We start from the raw sequence: 18,251 nt of genomic DNA on the forward strand, positions 1-18,251 counted from the left end.
AAATCAAAAATATCCTTACCTCCAGTGATCTCACCAGTTTCCAGTAAGACGGGAATTCACGGCGCCGAACTCTGGTCCTCAGGGAGAAATTTGTTGAAGTGGCAGTTACGCCGCAAGAAGAAACACTAGTGGCTCACGCTTGCGCGCATGATATGTTTTGGCGCGCAGCGTTTTGATTTGCTTATTTCCTATTTACTTGTTTGGTGGATGCAATCCAGAATTACTGTTGGTGAAATTATAATTAGACAGACACCCCCCCCCCCCAAAAAAAACTCTTCGAATCTGCACGATTCACACAAGTCACCCAAACTGACGTGAAAAAAGCGGAGGCGCCGAAAAGCGTGCTGTTTGCATCCCTGATAAAGTCAATTTTATAAGCACACAAAAACCGACTTTTTGATGCACACAGGTGATCGATGCAGGGCTGCGTGGTAGAAAGGAATAAATTAAAATAGTCTTCCACCTGCAGCCTTGCTCGGGATTTGCTTTTAAGCAGGGTCAAAGCGGAAAACCCGCACTCACATAAGTGGAGGTGAAGGGGATGAGGACTTTCGTAGCCTTTCAAGAGAGGTGGAGAAACTTAGTCCAATACGTAAAGCAATGCGACATGATGCTTCAGTCGCCTTAGTATTAACAGTTAAAAGTCTGGATTACTCTCAGTGTTCGCAATTCTTTCAGCTTTCTGTTTTCCAAAATTCCAGGTGCTTGGCCACCAGACTAGAGTGCTTGGCCTCAATATGACGCCGGAGCTTACAGGGTCTAATACTATCATTTTCTAGCACCTCTTTGCAAATAACATACTGTGGCAGCAGTGCATCATCAGGACCTGTCCAAGAAAAAAAAAACATTCATGATCATACTTCCTCCGTTTTGTTGCTTGGCCCAGAATCTGCCTCCTCTCTTATAGACTTTTGTATTGTTGACACTACAAAGCGATCCATTTGCAACACGCATATGCATAACACGCAAGCTAGCAGGACAGATGTGTACAGACGTGAACCTTCATGTTTTTTTCCCCGCGCTGCGCCACCCCTGGGGCTCTCTGGTGACCCCCAGGGGAGGTGTGCCTCACCAATTGAAAACCTCTGCTTTAGAAGCACAGATGCCATGATATCTCCTCCTCTCATCCAACACCTCGAAGACACACATCTACAGCGCACCCAGAGTTAATTAATTTGCGATATTCGAGTAGTGTTTTTAAAACTTGTACCCTGTTGCTGGTGCAGAACGAGTACTCGATTACTCGTGCACATACCTAGAGTAGACGTGTGTGGATGGTGTGATCTCACCTGCGCCGCTGCGCACTGTGTTCATGGATGCGACGCTCCTCCACTCATCTCTCTCTGGGTTGTAACATTCAGCTGAACTTAACCGGTGTGTCCCATCAAACCCGCCCACCGCGTACAGCAGACGATTTATCACGGCCACGCTCACTCCAATACGCCGCGTCAACATAGGCGCCACCAACTGCCAACAGTCTCTCTCTGGGTCGTACCTGAAACAAACAAATTGCAAAAACAAAATTATACTGCATGTTCACATTCATAACTTATGATCATTCTTGGATATTCATACAAGTCATCCTTATATGAAATAGGCTCATCATACTTCGTATAGCTGTAAGCTTAAAGGGATAGTGTGGCAGGGCGGAGGGCGGGGCCGGGTCGTGATCCTACGCACCCGGTCCCGTATTAGGCTAATCAAGCCTCTGAGGTTTAAAGGTCGACTGCAGAGTATCGTGCGGGAGAGAGAGATCGTTAGCGGACATGTCCGTCATGTGTGTGTTTGTGTTGTCTTTTAAGTTTTTCATTAAACTATTATTTATATCGTAAAGCCGGTTCTCGCCTCCTCCTTTCCATTGATCCCTTTACAGATAAGTTCACCCAAAAATGAAAATAATCTCATTATTCATTCCCCCTCATGATATCCCAGGTGTGTATGACTGACTTTCTTCACAAGAACACGTTTGAAGAAAAACAGAAAAATCTCAGCTCAGTAAGTCCTTAAAATGCAAGTGGATGTTGATCAGAGTTGAAGCTCCCAAAAAAAAAAAAAAAAAAAAAAGACAGTCAGCATTAATGTTGTAAAATGAATGTCTTCTAAAGTGATATGATCGCTTTTGGTGCACATACTGCTGCTGACCAGAAGTGGTGGATTATAGTTAAAAAATACTTAATTTAAAATCTGGAGTCGTATGAATGACTGTCTGTTTGTTTTGGAGCTTCAAAAGTCGGATCACCATCCACTTGCTCTTTAAGGACCTACTGAGCTTAGATATTTTTCTATTTTTTATACTCACTTGCATGAGGGTAAGTAAATGATGAGAGAATTTTCATATTTGTGTAAACTTTCCCTTTAAACAATGACAACTAATAAACATAAACTACTAATTTAATGTTATTATTCACTGTCCTATTTCTTCATTACAACTAGCTTTGGTAGCATTTGGTAATTTATGGTGGTTATCAAGTGGATAATTGAGTCATACATTGTGACCATCTAACAGAACACACCGGTAAGTGATTACACTGACACACATGACACGACAGAAAGACAGACAGCAGTGTCTTTTATAAGTTCCTGTACAGTCCAGAGTGTTTCAGTGTCTATTAATCTCCAAAAACATCAAATAATGTGTCGTCATGGTGACCTCACCAGCGCTGTAATTTAATCAGGTGAAGGACGTGAACTCTCCACTGCGATCATAAACAAATCAAAACTCTGTCAAAGGAGACAGTTGCATGAAACTAGACTTTTACATTTTCTTATTCTTATTCTTTTAAATAAGAAAATGTGCATGATTGTCAATGTCACACATGTAAAAATTGCATGGTATTGCTAAAATATTCTGTATGAGTTCTAGAGGGTTGAAATTTACTACCAACCTCCAGTCTGTGAATTTCTGCTCTCTAGATATGCAATTCTATGGGTTTTTTCAGGTGATATCTTACAATAACAGCACACCTCTCCTTAACAACACACATGATGTTTGGAGCATAAAAGCGCAGGACTACTTACACACTGAATGAGTTTAATTAAATCACTGGAAGCAACTGTACAAGTGATGCTTAACTTAGAATGCTAATAACATAAAAGACAAAATACAGCAGAAGATCAAAGAGAACTCCTGTAATCTCTATTATATTATATATTAATACAAAGTAAATGTGATCTGCATTCTTATGACTTCCTTTTTTTTTCCTCGCACTTACACTTTTGGGACCTTTTTTTTTCTGCCTAAATCTGCCCAAAGATATTGTAACGCTGCAATCAGCTATGTGCAAGCAAAGAAAGGGTGTCATGAACCGAAAAACAGATAAACCAGGTATATTCAGTCTGTGTTTGTAAAAATAAACAATTGCAAAAGTGTAAATGACTTGTGTTTGAGGCGAAAGTAATTTCCTAATCCGATGTCTTGCACTTTGGCACTGAAAAGAGCTTTAAGGGGCAACTCTCCCCCTTTAAATAGAAATCTTATACTATCTATCCATCCATCGTAATTATAATTAACAATAATTAACAATAATTAACAATAAAAATAATCATATTTATATCATAAAATTATGCTTCACACACAATAAAAGAATGTGAATTAAGTTCAAGATTTCTATTTAAGACAGAAGAGTTGCCGTTCTGCCTGTGAGAAGGTGAGAAGCTATCTATCATGTTATACACTCACCTAAAGGATTATTAGGAACACCTGTTCAATTTCTCATTAATGCAATTATCTAATCAACCAATCACATGGCAGTTGCTTCAATGCATTTAGGGGTGTGGTCCTGGTCAAGACAATCTCCTGAACTCCAAACTGAATGTCAGAATGGGAAAGAAAGGTGATTTAAGCAATTTTGAGCGTGGCATGGTTGTTGGTGCCAGACGGGCCGGTCTGAGTATTTCACAATCTGCTCAGTTACTGGGATTTTCACGCACAACCGTTTCTAGGGTTTACAAAGAATGGTGTGAAAAGGGAAAAACATCCAGTAAGCGGCAGTCCTGTGGGCGAAAATGCCTTGTTGATGCTAGAGGTCAGAGGAGAATGGGCCGACTGATTCAAGCTGATAGAAGAGCAACTGTGCCTGAAATAACCACTCGTTACAACCGAGGTATGCAGCAAAGCATTTGTGAAGCCACAACACGCACAACCTTGAGGCGGATGGGCTACAACAGCAGAAGACCCCACCGGGTACCACTCATCTCCACTTCAAATAGGAAAAAGAGGCTACAATTTGCAAGAGCTCACCAAAATTGGACAGTTGAAGACTGGAAAAATGTTGCCTGGTCTGATGAGTCTCGATTTCTGTTGAGACATTCAGATGGTAGTGTCAGAATTTGGCGTAAACAGAATGAGAACATGGATCTATCATGCCTTGTTACCACTGTGCAGGCTGGTGGTGGTGGTGTAATGGGATGTTTTCTTGGCACACTTTAGGCCCCTTAGTGCCAACTGGGCATCATTTAAATGCCACGGCCTACCTGAGCATTGTTTCTGACCATGTCCATCCCTTTATGGCCACCATGTACCCATCTGATGGCTACATCCAGCAGGATAATGCACCATGCCACAAAGCTCCAATCATTTCAAATTGGTTTCTTGAACATGACAATGAGTTCACTGTACTAAAATGGCCCCCACAGTCACCAGATCTCAACCCAATAGAGCATCTTTGGGATGTGGTGGAACGGGAGCTTCATGCCCTGGATGTGCATCCCACGAATCTCCATCAACTGCAAGATGCTATCCTATCAATATGGGCCAACATTTCTAAAGAATGCTTTCAGTACCTTGTTGAATCAATGCCACGTAGAATTAAGGCAGTTCTGAAGGCGAAAGGGGGTCAAACACAGTATTAGTATGGTGTTCATAATAATCCTTTAGGTGAGTGTATATACAATCAGGTCAGAGTAATCTGGTCAACAAATACCTAATTACTTAAGGAAAATACTTTTGCCACATACACAAGTCATTTACACTTTTGCAATTGTTTATTTTTACAAAGACAGACTGAATCTACGCGGTTTATTCTTTTTGCTGATCACGACACCCTTTCTTTGCTTGCACATCGCTGATTGCCGCTTTGGAAAAAAACTGTGCCAAAGGTGTAAGTGCAAAAAAAAGGGAAGTCAGAAGAATACAGATCAAATTTACTTTGTGTTAATATGAAGTTGCAGAATAACACCACACAAATTTCACCTATGCAAAGGATTAGAATATTGCAAATATTTTTTTCTTATGCTTGCAACATGATTTACAGCTTTACAAAATGTTCTCTGCACTTTAAAATTTTCTTGTTTCAATTTGATTTATGCTTTCACAAATCTTTCTTTACACTTGCAAATCTTTCTATGATGCTTGTCACTTAATTTACACCTTTACAAATCTTACTCTACACATGCAAATCTTTTAGGCACTAATTTACCTTCATATAAAACACATTTTGTGTGAAAATGGGAGAACAAGGATATTGCACCAAACACAGGTGAATACTTCACAACTTCCTTGATCCACAATCCAAACACATCCTTGATTCATGAAATTAGTTTTTCTGTTTTGACCCTTGTCTCAAGAATCACTGACCTAAAGATAATTTGAATGCTGCTTTACGAGCCAAATAGTTAAATACATGCAAGTCTGTTTGTTTATTGTTGCAGAATATAAAACAAAACACATTAACAAACCAATCTCATAAAACCATTGTAAGAGAAATGTGACCCCAGCCCCACCTCACCTCTCGACACTGTTGTGGTGGACGCATCCATGTGACCCGCCCACAGCATAGATCATGCCATCGATCACGCCTACACCGATGCGGTTGCGCGGGACACTCATGGGTGCGCAAGGCAGCCAGCAGTTGTTCATGGGGTTATAACAGTCCAGCGTGTTGGAGTCCATGTTGCCGTCAGGCGCATTGTTGCGCCCGCCAACTGCATACAGCAGCCCACTGATCACGCAAGCTGCCAGACCGCTGCGAGGCACCTGCAGATCTGCCAGCCGCAGCCACGCACCTGTGCAGGGGTTGAACGCCTCCAGGTAGCTGAGCGACTGACGATAGTACCCCCCAGCAGTGTAGATGAGCTGAGGGACTTTGGGCGTGCGGCAGGGGATGAGTTTCGTCGGCTTGTGTAGCGTCAGATCCTGGAAGATCTGTGACAAGTAATCTTTACTCTGAGCATCCCACTCGAAGTGCTCCAGCTGCCGTTGCAGGAAATGCGGCGTGAGCGAGTGACAGCGGACTGCCTGCAGCAGTGCCTGAACAAATGGACGGCGGTTCTCACGGTCATACTGAACCCAGTCCACACATGCGTGAAAGACCTCTGACTCGCAGCGCACGTTCAGCTCGTCACGACTGATCAACGTCACCAGCTGACAGTGAGACAGGTTGTAGAACTCATCCTGTGTGGCCACCTGACAAACACATGCATTTCAGACAATCTTTAGACTGAATCTCACACACATTTGCGGGCCTCACAACCCTCTATGGACACGTTGGAAAATGAATCATCGCCAGACATTTGACAACATGTAAGCATAATACAACTGAAAACTAAAAAAGATATTAAGAAAACCGAGAAGGGGGCATCGTATAATATATATATATATATATATATACACACATACATACATACATACACACACACACACACCGATGCCCCTTCTCGGTTTTCTTAATATCTTTTAGTTTTCAGTTGTGTATGTGTGTATGTGTAATATATATATATATATATATATATATATATGATATAAAAATGTATATCATTAAACATCAGTTAAAATATTTCATAATGTATGATTGTACCTTTAAAAATAAATGTAATTACACATTTATTACACTTACTACATTACAGTTTGTTGAATTTTTTACATTCACTTGTGCAATTTACATTGAGTTTACATTGATATGTACAACAAAGCGTCTCTTTAAGAGAATTTTTTATGGTTGAGTGAGCGCACATTAACGAGAGAGAAGTTGCACTGTTGTTTTCCCTCATCTGTGCAATGTATAATTAGAAATAATGTTTATACTTAACTTTTTGATCATCAACTGTCTGTAAATAAATAATATTAAAAGAGACATGAAATGCAAATTGTGCGCCTGGGTCTAATCTTTGGATACAAAATACATGCAAAAAGTAACAAAGCAAAATGAAACTTGACTTGTATAATGTGTATGACTTGCTTGTACAAATATTTATTGTACATGTTCTCAATTTTAAATCTACAAGCTCTCGAGTTTTATAACACTTAACTTCAAACTGATGTCCAACAGGCATGTAACTGGTCTGTAATCTTGCTTTAAAACGGATGAAAAAAAAAGAACAATCCGGGAAACAGTTCAACCAAAATGAGAGTTAACGTCGTTAAATGCAATGCATAACTCAAGCTCTGACGAGAAAAACTTTTTACTCACCAGTGGCAAATAAAATTTTGATTTTAGTCACATAGCGCAAAATTTGGTCTCATATCAGAGTGAATTGTATAGAAGGCTGCCAGTTAATTTTGTGAGGAATCAAATGTTTCTTGATCTTTTGAGATAAAACAACCATAATGAAAACATACCAAAACTTTCACAACTCAAAACTTCCTCTCCAGTCCAAAAAGAGCATATTTAAACTGAACTGTAACCAATCCTTGGACTTCAGACTAGTGGTTGACTGATATAATGCAGAGGCCAATAAATCGGCCAATATTCTGACTTTTTTAATTATCGCATCGGCTGATACATTTTCTCCTTTGACCGATTTGTTTCTAGATGGGGACGAGAATTGCCTGCTTGCACGTGAAGCGACTGGGACAGTTAAAGACCAGTCAAGGGTCATTTTGTAGTTATGTTCCATCATGTTACTACAATAATAGACCAGTGTGTAACACGGTCTCATTTAAACGGTCCGCATTTCAGAGCCGTGGCAGACACATTTGAGCCAGTGGCTTTAAGCCTGGGATTCAGCCCCGGGTCTTTTGATCCAATTCCAATAATATATTTGTACTCCGATTATTTACCATAACGGCATTGCTGCGCAATTATATACAGATGTCTACTTGCGTGTCTTGCAATCATACAAATGCACCACTTCGCACGACGACTCCTCTGACCAACACCCACCACCCCCCCGCGCACGCACGCACATTTTTGCTACAAAATGATGTGAAAACCATCCTGATCACTCATTCATACAAAACAATATAGTAACTGAACTTTTGTAAGACACTTTTAGTGTTAGAAAGGTCATATGCGAGGCGGCGTGAACTATAATGAATATTGATTGTAATTCACACTTGAGGAGACAAAAGACCCCTCCCCTGGGCCTATCAATGAAGAATGTGATAGAAAGAGAATGTGAGAAGACAATGATCAAAATCAAGTTAATTTAAAAGAAGTAATCTGACTATACATTTTCTTTACATAAAGACTTTACTTAATTTTATTCCTACACTACCGTTTAAAAGAAGTCTCTTCTGCTCACCAAGGCTGCATTTAGTTGATCCAAAATACAGTAAAAACTGTTCTTTTAAATTGTAAAAATAGTTTAGCGTAAAATGTATATTGTAAAATGCATTTGTGATCAAAGCTGAATTTTTAGCATCATTACTACTGTCTTCAGTGTTACATGGTCCTTCAGAAATCATTATAAGATGGTGATTTTCTAATATGGGCATATTTAAAGTGCATTTTACTCATTTAACCTGAACAAATATTTGCAAGCACAAGCTTTGTTGATGATAATGAGGCAGCATAAACACTAGTTAAAATGTAATCTAAACATTCATATTATTTTTATATCATGTTACATATCATATTTATATCATACAGCATACAATTTAAATACCTGCTTTAGCCGAAACAGCATTTAAATGTAAGTAAAACTTGCCTATTAGGACATATTTCAAATTTTAATACTCTGAATCCTGGCTGGCAAGTCTGGAAACAGTCCCACTAGTAAAATATGTACATGTTTATATAAAATAGCACGTCAACTAATGAAAACTAAATGACTTACTCGTCCGAAATTGTATTCTCGGCTGGATCAAAAGTCTCTCTTCAAAATACAAACGTTCATCGGAGTCCCGGTCTTCTTCTGAGGAAAACTGTAACTCTTCATCACTATCCAGGAGTTTTTTCACTTGTGTATCGTGTTGTCTTTCAAACGCGCAGAAAAGTGAATGACTTTGTTTTTATGGCACAGTCGGGGGCGTTTACCATTTGATTTATTCGTCTCAGCACATTAGCGTATGAATGGCCTGCTCTGCTGTTGGTGTGATCACATTAGAGATAATTCGCTGAGCCAGAAGAAACTGTACATCGCTTTGTTTGTAAATGTTTGTATCCACGCCTCCCCCTGGGGGGATACTGTTTGATACTGTGACAAAACAGCGCTGTCCATAGCTGATGTTGTTTGATGTCTGATGTTGAATTGGCTTAAGTAGCCTAAAATCTCCAAAATAGCTTTTATTCAATTTATATAACGTTAGTGGCCTGTGGCTGTTAATGAACATGTTTCCAGTTTAGTTATATGACCGTCGAGGGTTATCTGTTCAGCGATCAGAAAATAGAGCTGTCCATCATGCTGATTTCGTTCTATGTCTGTTCATGTTGAGAACACTTTGTTTTTTGTCTGCGGAGGTTTCTGTTCAGAAGGCTAATTTTAACAGTTTCCCAATTGCTTGAATGTGATAAAAATGTGTTGCAAAGTACGTGTTCACAATATGTTTTAAAAAGAAAGACAAACGTGTTTGAAATTTTTAGAAAAAAATATAACCCATTTCAAAATATCTTCAAGTTCTCTAGGGGAGGCTAACTTCATCCAATTTGAAAACCCCTGCTATTAGTAAATGTCTTATTCACTATGCACTGTATGTACAATTGGTTTGATACTGTATTTTTGGAGAAAATGCGATTGCTAAGGTGGACATGCCATCTATGGTTGCTGGACTACTGTGTGTATCTATATGTATTACAAAAATTTTATGAAACCGCTATCTATCATTTAAAATACAATATAATTTTTTTTTTATTCTTTATCTTAAGTTTTGTGTGAAATTGAGTAAATATAGTGCTAAATAAGAGTTGGTTTGGGTTTTATTTTGTTTCATTTACTATATTAAATTGTTATATATCAGCACTGTATTGATCTATTGGCCACCTTGCTCTCTGGATATCGGCCATTAAAAGAACAACATTTCGGTCGACCACTACTCCAGAAACATCAACCCATGAGCCTTGACATTTACAGTGCTTGTCAATTATGCTATTGGATGATCAGCTACATGTCCCATCCAATCACTGTGAGGCAATCCAGCAAATCAGCATTTTAGCTGGATTTATACTACAGTGTTCTTAAATTTTGTTTTGAAGAGTTAAGTTGATTTTTCAAATAATTAACTAAAGCATTGGATAATTCTTTTATCTTATGTTTATTTTAAGGGCTGTTAACTGATATATATTTTTTTAAACAAATTAAGGCAGATGCACACTGTACGATTTATAATAGTCCTTTACGATTGTTGCTTGTCAGACTGTACGATAAGAATGCATTGATATTGCCATGGCACACTGTGCCACGTTATGTCAGACTGCACGATATACATGGTAGCCAACTGTGGTCCCAATCGTCCCGATCAGTGAACATGACTCCAGTTACGGGAGTGTTGCGGAATAGAAGCAAAACTGTGAAATTTGCCCACACTGGAGGAGGATCGTTTTTCTCTCTCTGAATGTCAGGACATCAGCATTTCCATTTCTCCAATACCACTCCATCACGAGCATAGGCTAACATTTACAAGAAAGATGGATTTAGTCAAATAGGCCTATAAGACAGCTTGATCACAAATACAGAAAATTACAGCTGTTGAGAATGAACAGGAGTGTGGGAGGTAGCCTACAGTAATAATGAGCTACCACAAGCAAATATTCATTGTGGAAATAAAAAGACTTGTGGCACGAAAAATTACAATCTTCTCCGTTCACATTGGAGAAAACAAAGTCTTTCTCCTCTTTTAGATTTGTAAGCTATCGACCACGCAAAATGAATAAAGGCTGATAATATAGAGCACTTGCAAATTCCCTATGGATGATGCACAAACATGACGTAGATTTCTATAATTGTTAGGGATGTACCGATACCACTTTTCTCTTCCGATTCCTATATCGGAAATCTCAGTATCAGCGATACCGATCTGATACCAGTGTTGTTTTTGCATAATCGGTTTAGAATCTTTACATTATTGTGTGGAACGAAGTGGGTGTACTCTTTAATATGTAAAGAAATACAAACCTCTAACTACACATTATATCAATATAAATGTATATCTTATTAAGAAACACTTTATTATTATAACTAGTATAGTGAATAATGTAGCAGCAAAATTAACAGTATTTCTAGTATAAGTTAACAGTAGAAAAGAAGCAGTTTTTTTATAACTTGTATCTGGACATTAAAGGATTCAGATCTCTTTTTTGTTAATTTAGTTGGAAGATATCAGCTCACTTTTCATTCACAGTTATTTTTTGGAACCCATTCTACTTTATTTTTATAATTTGTAAGTGTCTGTAGGAAAGTTCACAGAATTGTATATATTTACTTATTAAACAAAGCCTTTTGTGATTCACAGAGCTATCGCACGTCTTCAAGTGGCTTTGAATAAAATGCACGAGTCTTATTAACTACTTTAATTGTGTTTTAATTTTTGTTTATGTCATTTTTTGACCTTGACAGTAACGAACATGACTAACACACAGTATCGGATTTGGATCGGCCTCGTCGGACAGATACCCGATCTGTCTAAAAGCTTCAGTATCGGAGCCGACACCAATCCAGGTATCGGATCGGTGCATCCCTAATAATAGTATCCAACTGCATTTGCTGTTTTCGATTAAAACATCCCATAAATACTTACCAGTATAAATTGTTCAATCTATTTTATTTTATTTATTTATAAATGAAATTGGAGTGGTGTGAATCTAAATTAAAGAAGTTTACAGACGTTTAAAGTAAATTTATTAAAAGTGAAATAGTAAGTAAAATAATGTAAAGAAAATGCATGATAAATGTAAAGAAAAAAACAAGAAAATGCAATCATTTATTTATATTTATTTTGTATGCTCTGTATTTAATTCAGAGAATAATGCTTTCATATTGCTGACATGTTACACTTCTCTAAGTATTTTCTGCGTATTTATTTATGAAAACTTTTTATATAACATTAAAAGAAGAAAAAGTAGAGTAGAGTGATAACTGGGCACAAATGTTTCTATGGTAGTACAAACACGGAGCAGGTTTCTTTCCAAGTGAAAAGAGGAATATCTCATCTGGCCGTCATAATAGCAGTCACACTATACGGCTACGATGCTAAATTTCAGACACTGGCCAAATTTCGTCGAGGTTGAAGATCATCGCAAAGGCTATTAATCGGACATCTGTGAACATGTAACACTGAACGTTGTAAGATCGCCGATTTTGCCCTGCGACGAGAGAAATCTTTTAGGATTCCCTAAATTTGTCTCAGACAGCAGAATCGTGGCCAAAATCATACATTGTGCACCCGCCTTTAATTATACAACATGATGATTGGTCACTCAAGTTAATCACAATCAATCACATTTATCAATATTTGCTGAAAAAGGCAATAATTATAAATAATAATTCATATAATTCAAAGACATTACATTATTGTTGCAAACAAGTGAAGCACTCATTAAATAATACAAATAGTGGCTTTAGAATCAATCATTTATTTTAGCAAGCCTTTCATTAGCCTATAATCCACAGGGATCCATTTAGTATTTTATAAATATGGTAGACTAGGGCAGTTCTTACATGATCCAATTTTGTGTTCCAGATTAGCTATTTTAAATGATCTAGACATGCCTCAGATGCATCACTGTGGTTGCATTGCATTTAGTGTTACCGTAATTTCCGGACTATTGAGCGCACCTGAATAGAAGCCGCACCCACTGAATTTTAAAAAAAATATTATTTTGAACATAAATAAGCCGCACCTGTCTATAAGCCGCAGGTGCCTACCGGTACATTGAAACAAATGAACTTTACACAGGCTTTAACGAAACACGGCTTGTAACAAAAATAAATAGGCTTTAACGAAACATGGTGTGGCAGCAGGGGCGTGGTCAAGCGCCCGTCCGGGAGAGAAAAGCGGTAAGGGCGCTTACATCAAGTGCTGAAAACTGTCACACTGGCACCAAGAAGGACACGTGACGCAGGGCACTTGACGTTCCAAGTAAGGCTTTTAATGGCCACAGCAATGTTTACAATCAATTTTATAAAGTTTCTCAATTCTTGGACTTCTATGCACCAACACTAGACTGACGACTGACGTCTGTCTGTCACTCACTCACTCACTCACACTCTCACTCTGCTGCCTTTTTATGCCGCTCTCCCCACGCTTACTGAAATTAGACACAGGTGTTAGACATTAGCTCAGGTGTAAGCGCCCTTACCGCTTTTTGCTTGACCACGCCCCCGCTGCCACACAGGGCTTGTAACAAAAAATAAAAAATTAGCAGTAGACAGTAGCCTTGCAAGAAAGTCATTGGTCACTATCTTCCTCCTCTTGTGCACATGAAACCACTGAAGTCATCTCCTTCGGTGTCGGAGTTGAATAGCCTCAGCTTTAGTTGTCTTTTTGCACTTTGAGTCAATTCATCACGCTGCTGTTTCCAACGTCTCCCGTGCAGCAGCTCTATTTCCTTTTCCAACAGCCAGATCAATCGCCTTCAACTTGAAAGCTGCATCATATGCATTTCTCCGTGTCTTGAGGGTGACAAAATGACTACCATAATCAGAATGGTGGGAAGTTTGAGCGCGCTCGATTTAATATAAACAGTAAACAAAAAAGCTTTTTGACCTTAACCCGTTCGGCAATTTCATTGGTCTAATGAAAGCTTCATGCCAGCAAAAAACTGAGCACGTCACAGAATGTTTTTTTTTTTTTTTTAAATAAAATTTGAAAGCGGGAAAAATCCATATATTAGCCGCGTCGTTGTTTAAGCCGTGAGGTTCAAAGCGTGGGAAAAAATTTGCGGCTTATAGTCCGGAAATTACGGTAATCATTTCCAGAGGCTGATAAATGGGGCAGTACTCTGAATTTTTTAACAACTGGCATCAGTCGATACGTTCAGTTTCAGCCATTAGTTTCTCAAGTCACGAGTGCACAGAGAATCTTACAGTATACAGTATTATGTTTTGATTCAAAAACACAGAAACACTTTACATCTTGCTGTGTCACATAAAGTTTCCAATTTACATGTGTTAAACTAATAGAATAAGACTAAGTCATAACTGCTGATGTTATGTGACATGTAAATCTTCTGAATGTAAATCACAGCTGTCCAGGGAAGTATGCTGTAAATCCGGTCAACCTCGTGTGTAACTCTCAGACTGTCATAAAGGTTTAATCAGAGCTTCAACCACAGCTCAGAGAAACTACAGCAAATGATGAATGTTTAGAAGAACTCGGGCTGTCAGGATTATGAAATTGGCTGATGATTCATTTTCAAACAAATAATTGCGATGATTGACCACTAATTGTCATTAGTACTGTCAATCGCTTAATTTTTTTTATCACAGTTAATTGCATAATTTTTCATAGTTAATCACAATTAATCACATATTTTGAAGTGCTGATATTTTTATATTCTTAGGAAAGAAAACTAAAATTGCAGCAGACGATGAACATGACTGACCTGACTGAAGTTCATGTAGATGTATTCTCGGGCTTTCTGATGAAGCTCCGTACAGCTGATCTGCTCGGCAAAGTTTGCAATGCCAATGGCATTACTCGGGTCGAGTTGTTGTACGAGGAAATCGCAGCAGGCCTTCACCACACTGTCGATCTGATACATGACAGCACCATTCATCACATGAATCACACACTTCTCTCCCACAGATATGCTCGCTGTGTATGCAAACTCGATCAGTCGCCCCATCACCTGATAACAACAATCACAGTTACAGACTCATCGTCATTACTTAATGGTGATGACATTAGATTTTAGTAGACACTGAATGACATTAAGATTTTAGAATGTTCAGACAGTGAAATCTAGAACTGAAGAAAAAAAAATGAGGCTGGTAAATCCAGGTTCAGAGCTCCTTTTACCTTAGGGTGAATTCCCTCGATGGGCACTACCTCCATCCCGCACTCCTTCAGTCCATTAGTGAACATGGCACGAAACACTGGCGACGAAGATGCCAACACCACTTTGTGAGCCACAAAGTCCACGGCCTCAAGATCATTATATTTCACCCTCAGCGTGACGTCACAAAGCTGTCGCTCTAGTCGCAACTCGTTCATGATTTTGAAGGCGGCGGCCGTGTGGCTGTCTAGTGTGTAGCTGAACACGCTGTGCCCATTCCGAGTGGACGGAGTGACCTCCGCCTTACATTCCGTCATACCAGACGCCTCGTACATCATCACCGGCTGCAGCATATCACACACATCCTCACTCCCCAGCACAAGCAAACAACGGTCAGCAGATTGAGGAAAGACAAGGTGAGTCTTACGGGTCACTCAGGTCAGATTTAATGTTATAAAAGGTTGTGGCACACAGCTCATGATTATTCACACTGCTCACGGTCCTCTACACGAGTGATCTTTGGGAGATTTGGGTTCATGATGTCTCTCGAATGACGACATTTCATGAATGGGGAATTAGATTTAGTAGTACACCTTCACCTGATGCTCGTACTGCTCAAATAAAACCATGCAGATTTGATTTGTTATGGAAAAAAAACAGGAAGAGCACAGCAGCAGCGATCCTGTCAGGTGAGAAGGATCTGACCGGTCTGTCGCTCATATGTTTGTGTCTTTTACTCGAGAGAGAAAAAGAAACATCTAGAATATATGACTGTAAAGAATCCTAGTTTGTGGGCAATGGATGAGTCAGGAGACAAAAAAGCAGGCTCAAGGTCAATCGTTTTACTCACTTTCTTAAACACACAATCGACGGTAACCGTTGAAAAAAAAGGGATAGTTTTTAAAGAAATGAAAGCACTCATTCGGGTTCAGGGCTGTCACGCTTTCTGGTCACTCTCTGCCTCTCTGATGCTTTGGCGTGCCTTTTAAGTCTCCCTCCGCCATCACTATAATGAGAGACAGGTATTAGAGATAATTCTAAGTCAGATTTCGAGCCCTACCACTCTCCCTCTCCCGCAGACCGACACATGACCACTCCCCCAATGCCACAGTGACTTTCAACAGCCCAATAATAATGAGAGGTTTTCCTAGGCAGTTACATGATGAAAAGCAACATGAGAAACTGGGCTGCAAGTCTTTTGACTGTTAAGTAACTTTTGAGATGACTGACAGATATCAGACTCTTTATGGGTGAGCGTCACACTGCAGTTTCACAGTACACAAGCGGCAGAACAGTGACAGAAGTGTGTCATTCTGTCTCTTTTTTTTGTAGTTTAATGGTTTCCTCTGGTCACTATGAGTCCTATAAAAACAAACACAGAAGAGATTTACATTGGATATCTGAAAAAAAGATGTTTATGAGTCTTTTATCTGAAGTCCGAGTCAAGTCTCATGTCCCTAACTGTTCATCTTATATATATAATTTTAATACTCTAATAAAAATTATAAAATGTATGATCTTTGAAAAATCTGGGATGTTTAAAGGGTTAGTTCACATGTTTAAAAAATGTCTTTGTCTTTGGAACTAATGTTTGATGGGAACCAAAGTTTACACTGTTGTGTTCTGTAGACTTCTTACTAGAGCCATCCTAAGTGGATATGACTTTTGTAAGATGATATATGTAGAAGAATTCCAGCAACATGATTTGAATCTATGAAAAAAATCCAGCCTTTCAGTTTGTGAATGTGTCAACATCGTAAATAACAGGCCTTCACAAGAACCCCCACACAGTTACACCAGTCAGTTCTGTGTAAGGTTACATGGACCATCAGATTTGCACAACTCTAAGACATTTCATCTTAATCTAGCCTTGCTAGATAATGCTGAAAATTACTCTGAACTGTGGTAACATTTGTACCTGACAAATTAATGATTACAGACTGATGGAACTCTTTAAAATGTGTGTAGCGAGGTGCAATCACCTACAATTGATAAATACAATCTTTAATTTTGTATGATTCATCTAATTCTAAAGAATGGTAACTATAAGGCTTAACTTGATCAAATGCAATGATGTGCAAAACCAAATTGATTTTGTAACCAGAGATTTTCATAATTTTGTTACCTACACCTATAACATCCATGAAAAAAATTAATCTTTAGTATGCAAGCGTTCGCTGGTGTATGAAGAGAAAGCTGATGAAACGAATATCATGTCTCTTGTACCATTCTCAAGATATATAAGCTCATGATTAAATATGCACTATATTTGAATTTTTAAGAGTCTGAAACAAAGGACCATAACTCAACTGTCGGAAAAGACAGCCCAGTTGACCATGTGACTCTGAAAAGTCACTTCCGATTGGCGCAGGACACCTTTGGGGGATGCCAATTTCAGTTCAAATAGTTCCAAACAGGAAGAACACATTCTCTATTCACTCTTCTCTGGTCTCTTCTCTTCTGCTTCATCTTCTGCTCCGCTGACTGCTCAGACTTCGTGCTGACTCTTCCACATGTGAGATCCAAGGGAGCACGGGACTTGATGTCGCGAGGAGGAGTGAGAAGGCCTCGCTTCACAACTAACCTCACCATTCATACGGTCAATAAATTTGTTCACACAGAGATCAAAACATAGACGGAACAAACTTTCAACCAAGAACCAAGCCACACCTGGTGTATTAATCAAATCATTTGGGTAATCTGATAGCAAATCTATGTAGACTCAAAGAAGGATGAAATGGTCCTTAAGTTATTGTCAACAGACTCCTTAAAAGTTCATTTTCACTGTACTAATCACTTGTTTCACCAACCTATCTTATGCATATATGTGTTAGATTAGATTTATATTTAGAATAGTAATAAATATTTGTCTGTGTTCAAAGACGACTTGACTGTGGTATATTTTGATAAATATCATCCCTGTTTCTACAAGATTTGACTTCTTAGCTGTACCTAAATACGTGATATTATTTCCAATAAGCCATGAGAATAATATCACTCCAATAAGTGAATTAACCATAATTCACTTATTAAAGCTAATTCCTTACAGTAGAAATTGTGAGCTGATACAACTAGACTAGGTGGAGAATCTATTAAGACAAATAATCTAGTTATTTGCCATTTATCTCATTTATAATGGTCGTCAAACACGACTAATTCCGG

General features: G+C 38.7%; 1 protein-coding gene across 3 annotated transcripts in view; it reads right to left on the bottom strand.

Annotated features, from left to right (window-relative positions):
• LOC127653640 (kelch-like ECH-associated protein 1B) overlaps positions 1–18,251 on the bottom strand; it is a 45,625-nt gene that overhangs the window by 22,956 nt on the left and 4,418 nt on the right. For all 3 annotated transcript variants that reach the window (XR_007971842.1, XR_007971843.1, XM_052140406.1), the window contains 4 exons: positions 15,113–16,451; positions 14,697–14,942; positions 5,727–6,403; positions 1,290–1,495 (listed from right to left, as the gene is read on the bottom strand). Coding sequence is in view for 1 of the 3 variants with exons in the window: in XM_052140406.1 (XP_051996366.1) it covers positions 1,290–1,495; positions 5,727–6,403; positions 14,697–14,942; positions 15,113–15,442 (1,459 nt within the window). In the remaining 2 variants the exon portion in view is untranslated. Of the gene's footprint in view, positions 1–1,289; positions 1,496–5,726; positions 6,404–14,696; positions 14,943–15,112; positions 16,452–18,251 lie in introns of those variants that run through there.

Source organism: Xyrauchen texanus, chromosome 13, assembly GCF_025860055.1.
Source record: "Xyrauchen texanus isolate HMW12.3.18 chromosome 13, RBS_HiC_50CHRs, whole genome shotgun sequence".
NCBI lineage: Eukaryota > Metazoa > Chordata > Actinopteri > Cypriniformes > Catostomidae > Xyrauchen > Xyrauchen texanus.